This window comes from Gossypium hirsutum, chromosome A06 (assembly GCF_007990345.1).
Source record: "Gossypium hirsutum isolate 1008001.06 chromosome A06, Gossypium_hirsutum_v2.1, whole genome shotgun sequence".
Lineage (NCBI taxonomy): Eukaryota > Viridiplantae > Streptophyta > Magnoliopsida > Malvales > Malvaceae > Gossypium > Gossypium hirsutum.
Window position 1 is genome coordinate 120,939,953 of NC_053429.1, and position 12,276 is coordinate 120,952,228.

General features: G+C 28.2%; 1 protein-coding gene across 1 annotated transcript; it reads right to left on the reverse strand.

Moving 5' to 3' along the window:
• Positions 1-537: 537 nt before the first annotated feature.
• Positions 538-5,348, reverse strand: LOC121230741 (cytochrome P450 90A1). The gene is made up of 8 exons (XM_041116053.1): positions 4,649-5,348; positions 4,357-4,506; positions 3,952-4,206; positions 1,643-1,729; positions 1,473-1,551; positions 1,254-1,360; positions 1,023-1,156; positions 538-938 (listed from the first exon to the last, which is right to left on the reverse strand). Exons 1-8 carry the CDS (start codon positions 5,162-5,164, stop codon positions 848-850), a joined length of 1,419 nt encoding a protein of 472 aa, XP_040971987.1. The 5' UTR covers positions 5,165-5,348; the 3' UTR covers positions 538-847.
• Between the last annotated feature and the right edge of the window lie 6,928 nt (positions 5,349-12,276).

The window sequence follows — 12,276 nt, forward strand, 5'->3', positions numbered from 1 at the left end:
ATATTTAATATTTTTTAAATTATTTTATTGAGAAAATATTAGATTAAACCAAAAGCTACCACGTACCACCATCTGATTGGTCCGCTAATTTATTTTGTTGGTCAACGTGGTTAATAATAGAAATCGTTAATGGAGAAATTTAATTAATTATTTTAGCTAACGGTAAAAACTAAATTGAGTATGAATTTAATACATGGGCTTAATTTATTTTTTTGCATTTCCTTAAGGACTCTTTAAATATATGTCACTAAAATTTGATATAAAAACAACAAAAGTTGTGACATAAATCCTATATATAAACATAGTATAGGGATCAAGACTTGAATTTGACCATTTTTTTTATAATGACTAAAATAATATAAACCTCGACAGCTTAAGATATTAGAGTATAAGAAAAAAAATTGTATAAAATTGTGATTTTATATCATTTTTATCCTAGAAGGACAAATCAAATTTGTTCTTATATTAGAAAGGGATAAGAATAATGTGTAATCACATTTTTATAAAATTCCACTGAATTAAAAAAAAAGACATGAATAAAGATAAATTTCAATTTTTATGACTCGATAAAGGAATCAAAATGCAAGGTTTTTGTGTGTTTGTTCTTCAGCTTTGTGCAATGAGAAATTTGGTGCATTTCATTTAAATAAATAGAATTTAGATGCCAACATTTGGGGCATTTTTACAAGTTGGAAATAAGGATCAAAACAATGCCCACTGCATCTCTATTACCTGAACAAAATTTTTATACCTTCAATCTCTCACTTTCAAGTCCAGTTATAACCCCAACTTTGGAAATGATTACACCTCCACTCCATCTTCTTTACAATGGCTAAGATGCCCAGATTTAACGCCGACGCTGCAGATTGATTGGAAATCGCTTTTGCGTTCGGGTTGTGGGGAAGAAAACTAGCTTATCTTCTTCAGCAGGTACCCAACTGTTTCAGAAACATAAACTCAGAATCCAACAAGTTTCAACTTTTTAACTCACTCAAGTTCTAAATAAAACTCGGTTTGATTACCTGAACTGAGTTACAAGGTGGTGTAAGAATACTGAGATTTCTACTCTAGCAAGCTCATATCCAGGGCACAATCGAGGCCCTCCTCCGAACGGCGTGTAAAAATTCCCAGAACAGCTCGTCCCCAAGTTGTTATTCTGTGTAATTTCATCCAACACTAGTTTGTAAAACTATTTCTATTTCGTCGTGTACAATGAAGTATAATGTTGCGTTACATCTTATATTTAAATTTACCTTCCATCTCCATGGATTGAAAGTGCGAGCATCTTTAAAGTGATCATGATCAAGATGTACAGCACGAAACGATGCAAACACCTTCCAACCCTTTGGAATTGTGTAACCTGGTCGAGTTGAGTTACCAGTAAGCACACAAAAAAATGAGTCTTAACAGGTTTTGGATTCGAATTCTAGCATCCACTGCTCTGTTTCTAGACTAAAATTGTGTTTACTTACCTTTTATGTTGACATCCGTCACTGTTCGTCTAAAAACTCCACTAATAATGTTTGCAACTCGTAGTGTCTCATTGATAACCTGGAAAAATAGTAATACCAAACCATGGATTAAGCAAGAACAAAAGTGAATATAGGTTTAATCCTTAATTTGAGGACAATGGATTACTTACACATTGAGTGAATGGCATCGACTTATAATCACTCCATTGAAGACCCTCTGAACCGCTTTTCTTCAATCTAATACCGTCATGTTCTTCCTGCCGAATCAAATAAGTTTCGAAGTCACTACGTGTTTAAACAGAATGGAAATGGAACACTTATACCTGCAAGCTATTTGAGTTCAGTTCAATTTTTTTTTTTTTTTAATTTCTACTTAAGAGTCTAGATATTGAGCGAGCTGGCTCAAGTAATTTATGAGCAATTAATTTTCCTAAACTCGATTATACCCCTATGGTCCATTGGCCTAAGTGCGTCTCAAGCAATTATGGGCCATGTGGTCTTGTCATGAGCCCTAATGCCCTTAAATGGTCCCACGCAAAACTGGTTTAAAGACGATCTAACGGCTAAGATTAAAATCATCACGTCAATCAAGGGAAAAACACAAAAAAACAAAACAAGCCTAGGAATAAAAAAGGTTCTGTTCCACTTCCAGGGTAGTGACGTATCTATGACATCATCCAAAAGCTTTACCACCGTCCGATGGTTCTTCCCCTTGAAATCAGTGCCGCTCATTTCCCAACAACTCACCTAGAAACAAGGGTCAAATCGTACACCCTATTGCACACAATAAAAAGTTATAAAATCCCCAATGACCCAAAAATACCCTTCGGTTTCCAAGTATGGGAATGGACTTCATGGTCATTTCATCAAAGACAAAATGTTCAATGAGTTAAAAAAGGTATCAGAAAGTTCTGACAAATGTAAAATTTTCCTTTTTTTTGCATTTTCTTAATTTCATAAATATATTTTAATTTATTACAGCTTAAGGCGTGCAATTTGGAGAGTCATCATTATGTCCGGATAGACAAAATTCCCAGTTCCTACTTTGACTTTTTTGTTCTGTTTGTACTTTTTGCCTCTACTTTTGACCTACAACATTAAAACAGAATCCAACCTTTATTATTCATTTTTACGCACCTTTTCCCCCTTGCCTTGTATATATATGGTAAATATTATTAATTTAAAAATTAAAAATTAAATAAGTAATATGAAATTACCAATTAGTGTCATTTCAACAAATATTTTAAACATTTGGTTTTATCTACCAGATATTAATTCCCAAATCCCATCTACGTGTGAATGAAGAAAATGAAAAGTCTTAAGAAAATGACCAATTTCGTCATTATTTTATTTCTTGAGGACCCACTAAGAAATTTCAGTTTGCTTCTTTTTCCCAAAATATAAATACAACAAACTGTCTCTCGTCGTTAAAAGTTTTAAAATAATAAAAATAATTTTACATGTAAAGATGTGATATCTTTCTAGTTGACTAATATATATTTTTTAACAATTTTTTTAATTATTTATTTTCTTGACATAATATTTAGAACTATTCATACACTAATTCACAAATAGAAAAATAATATGTTTCGAGACATCTTACTCCATTGAAAATAATATCCATACTAATCGAACTAAAACTCAAACAACAAGTTTACTAACATATTTAAAGACTACCAATAAATTAAAATTTATATAAATAAAAATCTCAACTCATTAAACTTTTTTAAATAATAAATATGGATAATTTTATATTTAATTAGATGATGTAATCTAATTCATTAACATATTTAAGTACTATATATATTAGAGATTATATAACACTCACAAGAAAAAACTATATAAAAAATTAATATCAAGAATCAAATCCAAACTTGAAAACACTCATTCCTTTTGAGTTTTATTTTAATATGGTAATTTGAGCTATTTAATTAAAATAAATAAATTACAAAATTTTTGAAAAGTATTAATATCCTTATAATAAAATTTATCGCTTTTAATTTTTTAATTTTTAATTTTTTTCACCTAACTTAGTTAAAGGCTTTATAAATAATAAAGATATCAATATACTGAGGTAAAAATATTATGAAGGTCACAATAAGAAGAGTCAAATTGTGTTTTGTCCTATTTACTAAAAAAATGAGTAAATTAATATTTGTACGGTAGATAAAAAAACAAAATGATCTCTTTTTTTAGTTAAAAATTAGATCCATTTGTTTTGTAAAAACCTTGGATGACTAATGGAATAATCGTACAATGAAATGTGGCGTGTGACGTGTTACGTGTACTTCATGGTGAGATATAAAGATCAATTTTTAATAATAAAAATAGATAAATTATTAATTAAAGATCCAGTTTGTTATTCGATCTAAAGTATAAAGATATTTTTTTTAGTAAAGGAAGTAAAATTCAATTCAAGTACGGATCTCCATGCAACTTTTACTGTGCATAAAAAATTAAAGATGATAAAATAAATTACCTTGAGTTGAGCCAAAGCAAGAGGGGTCTGAGTCAAGAATTTGACAGCAAGAGTCATGATAGTTGAAGTAGTTTCATAGCCAGCAACAAGCAAAGCAACCATGAAATCTACAATTTGTTCATTTGAAAGTTGGTCATCTTCCCATTCCCCTCCTAATAATGCTCCCAACATATCATTCTTCCTTTCACCCTTTTCATACTCTTCTCTTCTTTCCTTTACTATCTTGCTCAATGCTTCTGCCACTTCCCTTCTTGCCTTCAAATTAATTTCATAATTTTTTAATTTAATAAAAAAATATTTGTATTCGACATTTTCGTGTATAATATGAGAAAATATCTTAATATTGTATACTCGTATCAGACACGTATTTGGATATGGAAAAAGAGATAGAGTGAGTTTGCTTACTTTGATGGCACGACGGTAGGTGGCAGAAAAGAGAGGCAAAGGAACGGTGAAAAAGCCTTCGATAACAAGAACGTATTGTTTTCTTAAACTCTCACTCCATTCACCAGGATCGAAACTCATTAGCTGCTTCACCGCTAATTCAAATGTTATCTATTAAAAAAAGAAAAAGAAAAAAAATTACAATATATTAAAAAATTAAATAATCACTGGGTGTTGATGTGGGGTGTGGCAATGAAATGATTATGAGTCACCAACAACGCCATCCGACTAATGATTTGTTATTTCTTTTTACCTTCTTGGTCGCTTCCATGAGGAGGATACGGTCGGTCCAGGAATCCAAGTTGAGCCGGATTAACCGGTCTATGTCAACCAAAAGTTGATCTTTGATAATTGACGAGTTGGCGAAACTCATGGTCAAAGAATGCATTCTTTTGTGAAGGTTTCCTTTCATCAAAAGCAAAGAATGTTTCCCCAGCAAATTCGAAATTGAACCGGGGTAGCTACACTCGAACAGCTTCCCTTCGTTTTGTAAGATGAACCGGTTCGTCTCCGGATCAGCTGAAAACACAGTCGGCTCACCGAACACGTGGGTCGTAAACACTGAACCGTGCCGTTTCGCCCTTTCATCAATAAACGGTTCTGGGTTTTCGGTCTTGTAAGCAGATATAAGCTGTAAAGTCTCCCCGACGAAAGGTAAACCCAAGTTTCCCGGCGGTAGACGGAGGCGCCGGAGACGATAAGCACGGAGGAGGAGGAAGATGACGGCGGAGATGAGAAGGATCGAAAGATAGTGAACAAAGATAGCCATGGAAGAAGCTTTTAATTATTTTTCTTCTTTTTTTTGCTTTATCGTTTTTGAATATAAATATAAAGAGATATGGGAATTGGGAAGTTTATAAAGGAAGTGTGAGGCTTAGTTAGCAGCACACGAGGGGTATCTGTAAGAATATAAGGAAGGGGGTGAAAATGAAACATAACAAATGTTGGGGGATAAAATTGGTAAGAAACTTGTCAGCCAGGTGTAAACCATATAATTTACTTATGGACTGGGTTGCGACCTCGCGGGTAGTCCGATGTTTCCGATTATAATTTAAAAAGGTATAATTTTTATTTGACCCTCCAACTTTAAAAAAAATTATTTTAGCAACTAATTAATTTTTTAAAATTTTAAAAAAATTCAAAAAACAAAAAAATTATTTAAAAAGTATAATTTAAAAAAAAATTAATTTTAAAAAATAATTAATTGCTAACATAGCATACACATGAATTATCACATTAGCAAAGTTAGCAACCATTAACTTTTTCATCTATTTTGGGGTGATTTTGACAAACAATGCAAGTTTAAGGCAGTGGCGAAGCCAGGAGGGCTGGTAGGGGCCCAACCCCCTAAAAATAGAAAATTTTACATTTAGGCCACTTTATAATTTGTAAAATTTTAAGTTAGTAATGGTAAAATTACACTTTACCTCCCAAAATGATAAAAATTTGACTTAATCCTTTCAAAATTATGAAGATATAGGCTAGTAAAAGGGTGAAATTGTAATGTAGGACTAAAATAACATTTTTGTAATGTAAAATGGTCAAATATGTTATTATGCCTTTAAAAAGCAATAATCCAATTGAAAAATATTGACTAAATCTACAATTGTAAGCATAGTACAAAATTAATAATTGAATTAAACCAAACATATTTAACTACTACTATTACTACTGTTTGAGTCGAGACTAAAATATCAAAATTTGAAAAATATAGAGATTAAAATTGACCGATTCAAAAAGCACATTGATTAAACTTAATCAAATTAAAACTTAAGGACTAAATTCGCAAATTTCATTACGCATAAGGACTAATGGTAGAATTTACCCAAAATTAAAATTTTAAGACTTAAAACAATTACTACTTTATTAGTTAATTTACGATAATGTATTAAGATTTACTACATATATCAATTAATATTTTGGCATGTAATTACACAAATTGTTGTAATTATAAATTATGGATTTATTTAAGAACAAGAGGAAAATGATGTTCTAAAAACCTCATTTTCTTATTAGTCTTGTCACTATCAAATCTTATAAAACTCACCATAACTTGGATTTAAAATTTTCTTATTAGCATATATATATATTGATTTGAAATGGAAGGTAGAGTTGAATTATTCATGCAATTATATTTATAAAAAAATTCCAACATCTCAATCATTCATATATATATAAAATTAAGTACAATAATTTCACAAAGAGATAAGGGGAAGGAAAGTATATATAAGTGCCAATTCAGAAAATCTTTTTTGAGGTTGGAATTTTATTATTGTAAAAATATAATTTTATTATTTTAATAATTTATATTTTTATAGTTTTTAGAGGATTAAATTAAAATTTTATAATTTTAGGAATTAAAGTACAATTTTACTATTATTAATTTAAAATTTTATAAATTATAAAGTATTAAAAGAAAATTTTTTCATTTTAAGGAGGCCGAAGCCCCTGTCAGTCCTTTTAACTCTAGCCCTACACATATTAAAGTTATCCATTTTTTAAAAGATTTTTAATATTTATTTATCTTGATTCTACTGAAATAAATTAAAGTGGAAGGTTGAATTCGTAATTAAAAAGAGAACAATAATAACCTTCACCCTTAATTAAGTGGTATAATATTAATTTTAGTCTATTTTAATTATAAATATATATATATTAATGATAAATGATTGAGTATAATACACCCAAATTTGAATCGAGCAATTACAAACTCTAAATATACACATTTAACCCCTCAAACTTTTAAAATTTTATATTGATGCGAATATGAAATTTATGCCCCATGGGACATAAGCCATAACCACCTTTATACACGCTTTCCAGTCTCTTTTACATTTTGCCACCCCAACCTTTCTCCCATGATGCATGTGTCCTTTTGGCCCACCATGAACCTACTAGAAATATAAAGCAATCCTAACTTCATCATCATTGTTTTTTTAATAAAATATTATTTCAAAAAAGTTATAAAAAAATAATTCACGTTGATGTAAGCTGATTTTATTTCCTTTTTTATAGTTTATAATTTAAATGTAAGTTTGGTGCTTCGTCACCTTAATTGTTTATTAAATTTAAAGGATTTTATGATTATAAGAAATATAGGTATAGCATTATGAGTTAAAGTTTAGGATTGTTTAATTCACTTTTAACACTTTAAAAAAGTTAAATTTTGTTATTAGTCCCTGTATTTAGTAAAATATTATGACTTTTATTTGGTGATTTTAGTCCTTACATTTTCTAAAAATTTAAAATTTTAGTCATACTAAATAATAATTGTTAAGTTCATTAAGTAGAGTTCTGCTAATTCCAGAATCCAATTAATGGATTACCGAGTGTCATTTGTATTAATATTGAAATTTTAAAATTCGAAAAGTATAGGGAATTAGAATGATCTAATTGGAGAAAATAGACAACATCTACAAATGTAAACTTAGTACAAGATTAGTAATTAAATTTAACCAAACAAATTTAACTACTACTGCATGGTCAAGACTAAAATTTTAAAAGTTGAACAATACATGAACTAAAATTTATCAATTTGAAAAGTACAGGGACTACAATTGATCAAATAAAAGTACATGAGCTAAATTCATAACTTTTACAAAATACAGGAAGTAATAACAAGATTTAATCTTAAAAAAATATCATAGTTGTCTTAGCAAAGCAAAAATGCTTCAATTCTTTAAAAATATATATTAATTGATTAAATAGAATGCCATTATTCCTCCACATTATCCTTAATAAAAAAATAAGGGAAGCCGAAAGGTAGGTATTTTTTTCGTTAATTATCTAATTTATGCAATTATCCATAAATTATCATCACTTACAAACAATTAGTTTTTATATTTTATCTATAACTTTCTATTTGTTTAAAACATGTAAGATTTAATTAGTTTTTAAACTTTTTATGCCAACAATATTTATTTAATATAATTATTGTATTTAAATATAAATTAAAACAATATTATTAATTTTGATCCATGTGATATAAAAGGTGGATGATAGCATGTTGATCCACACTCCCCATGAAAGGATTATAAGTGTGGGTTTGAATGTGTAGTGCATTTATCTTACTTTTTGTCTCATGTTATAGTATCGCTATAATATCTAATATTACCATCACTACTGCTTTTACATTAATAGCAGATAAGCGCCCCTAAGTCCTCTACCATGTGAACATACCGATAGAATAATGATCTCTATGTATGAACTCACTATTTTGTTTATATATATATATATTAAAGAATACCTAGTACAAAATAGAATTTTTTTTAGAAAGTGAAAATTGAATTATAAAATTTTGAGGTATCAATGTTGGTAATACAAAGGATTGTTGATAAGTAGGTATATCCTATATTGGTTAATTATAGGCTATTAAGAGGGTTTTTATATAGCTTTACTTGTTATTTTTATTGAGTAATTGGGTTATAGGGGTCTAACACACGCTTGTCGCATACCTGGCCTAATTTGGTTTGTGTCCATGTCCATGTTTACATGTTTCTTTTGACACATTGTATGTATTTTTTGGATAAAAAATTTATTATTTTCTCAAAAAATAATTTCTTTAAAATAATTTAATTTTTTTCTCATTTTTTACTGTAACGAAAAATTTGAAATGGTTATTGTGGGTCAGTTTCAAAACTTACCTTGCATTTTAACTCTTTTGCCTTTGCATATTTACTATTTACTCTTCCTCTACTAGTATAAACAGAGGGTTGTTTTCCTTATTTTTCACAAAAAAGAAAAAAGAAAAACACCACAATCAACAACTCTTTTCTCCCTCACCTCTTTTTCATTTCCTTCTAAATTCTACTATTCTTTCCTTAAATCACATTAGATAAAATTCTATTTAAGAGTTTGGGTTTTAATCAGGATCGATTATGACTTCTTTAAACTTTATTGAAAATTAATCTTACTGTGATTTCCTAATGAAGAGCAATACCAATTGAGTTCTGCCTGCTTTATTCGCATGTACAAATATCAAAGCATTGTGTTAACCTTTCGGGACAATTTTCAGTACATGATTACACCGATAAAGGCGAATTCGTTTTTAAAGCAGTGATTTTTCCACGACGTAATAAATTTTTAATCTCTTAATTCTTGATTTATTTTTCTAGTCAGTGCTAACAAATTTGTTTTGCAGTAACCTAGTTTCCAACAATCAAAATATAAAATTTATCATTTATTAAATTATGATTTCATTATCTTTGAAGAGATTAAATAATTTTTTTTTATTTTTTGAGGGTCAAAACGTAAATTTACCCTATATTATTTATAATTTGATTATCGTTAAGAGATTATAAAAATAATTTTACATATTATGGGGGAACTTGGATCTCTGCAGCCCCTTTGTATTCACACCAAATGTCAACATATAAACAAAATAATAAACTGATTACATTGGCTTGAAAAATTAGACAAAATTTGAGCTTTGTTTTCACTTTGAATATATGATTTTAAGAATGAAAAACCTACACCATACATTAATACATTCTCAAAGTTTTTTTTCAACAAAATGAGAACAAATGACAACATAAGCTAAACATGATACTCTACTCTTATAATTCTCAATTGTGTTTAAACATGGTGATAGATAGTTTAGATTTGTATATCACAATTTTTTAAATTTTTTTTTCATATTCAGATAATATTTAAATTTTAATGTTACAATTATTATTTATCATGATATGTACAAAAATATTTATTTTTAGATATTTATTATTATGTATATATAAAAATTAGATTTAGATATTCAAATTCACTTTAAGATTTGGATATTTCAATTTAAACAAATTGTTCACTTTACTTCTAAAATGTTAATTTTAAAAAAATTGTTGATATAAATAATTTGAATATTAAACATAAATTTAATTCAAATTTAAATATTAATATGAATAAAAAAACTATTCTAATTTTAAAATAGCTATACAAATTCAACCTCAAAAACATAAATGAGGGAGATAGAAGGCTTTAGTCCTTTAGTCCCTTCAAAATGAAAACTTATCCCTTTAGTCCTTTTTAAAATTATAGTGTTTTAAATTAATTCAATAATAAAATTGTATTTGGCCCCTCTTAGAATTTTAATTTCAATTATGACCTCTAGAATATCAAAATTATATTTTTAATTCTCTGAAAAATTTTATAATTCTAATTTCAACCTTCCAATTTTTTTTTAATGTTTCCCATGATCATATAAGCTATTATTCTACTAATTATGTTAAATAAATAAAGATTTTCTTCCCCCTTGAAAACAAGTGAGAAAACTTTTATATTTAAGTTATTAGTGAAATTAGAAAATTTTGTAAACAGTTAATTAAGTCTTAACTTGATTAGTATGGGTTTGTTGTCAATACAGGAAAACGTGGTTTGAGATTATACTCCTATTTATGAGTTGGAGAAAGACTATTGGTAATTTTTTAAACATTACGTTAAATGAAACAGATATTATCCGTACCTATATTTAGACTATTAAAAAAAAAAAACTTATAAACATGAAATTGGTTTGAATGGAACTAGGTAGGTTTGTTGATCTGAGACAGATTAGGAAGCCCTTTCCTGAATTCCTGGGATTTGGACAGACTTCCACTTTGTTTAATTAACTAAACCATAATTATTATTTGTTTAATTAGCAAAACTGTTGCTGGATATTGTGACAAATCCAAAACCCAAATTCGAGGTGATTGCGCTGCCATCACATCCTATAGATTTTTTTTCTCTATTAATTAATTACTCCAAATTCCAAAATGGATAATATTGCTTCATAAGTATGCTAATGAATCTTAGTTATGACAATGCAAATCATAGGTTTGGGAATATTGAGACAATGATACTATTTTTATATGCACCACCATCATCCTAACTATTTATATTCGGTATCTGTGCCTAATATAATTTTGAGTATAAATAAAATATATGATTTCTTTTATATAATAATTTTATTATAGGTTCTAATCATATCTGTTTTTTTTATACAATCTCAAAAATTATCCATAGCTCTCTCTCAACCCTTAAATAAGAGGATAATGCACTTCAGCACACTCAAACCCATGTTTTCTTGTATTGATAATAATACCCATATTAATCGAGCTAAGATTCAATCGACAATACGCAATAGTTCTTTTAATCCGAATAAAATCACAATTGCATTTGAGCTTAAAAGTAGATTTTCAAGGGGTTTATTTTCTTATTAGTTTAGATTTTATCAAGTTTTTAAGATTTCAGCGTATCTTATTCTTCTATTGCTGCTTCTTCTATTCCATTCCTTGATTCAACTTCTTTTGATATTTCACCACCAAATTCAATGCTTAGAGGGAGGGAACTAATCAAAAGGAAAGAAGAGAAGAGACATAGACTTTTATAATCTATAGTTACTTTTTAAATGTTAATTTTTTTTATAATTTTTATATTTAGGACTAAAGTGATAAATTTTGTAAATATTGGGGGTTAAATTTATTAAATTTATTAGATTTAGGATCAAATTGATATAATGTGTAAAATTTGGAGGCCTAAATTTGTTACTAGCTCATTAAAAAACCCCATGTTAGACTTTCATTACTGAGTTTACGACAACTAAAATGAGAGTGGCTAAAATATTTAATTTCGAAAAATTAAATGATTAACTCGAAAAAAAATAATAGTTGAGTGACCAAAATAGAACCAAATACATAGTTGAGTGACTATTCTTGTAGTTTACCCAAAAAACCATTCCACATTGTTGCTAGAAAAATATGTAGGACTTTTATAATGTATCTAAGATACAATATTATAAACTTTCAAAATTAGAGAAGTGGAAATGATATACAAAAGTATCCTTATATTGTAAAATGAATGTCCATAAAACTCTTGTAACTCCTAAGTATTTATTTTGTAACACCCCTATATTCG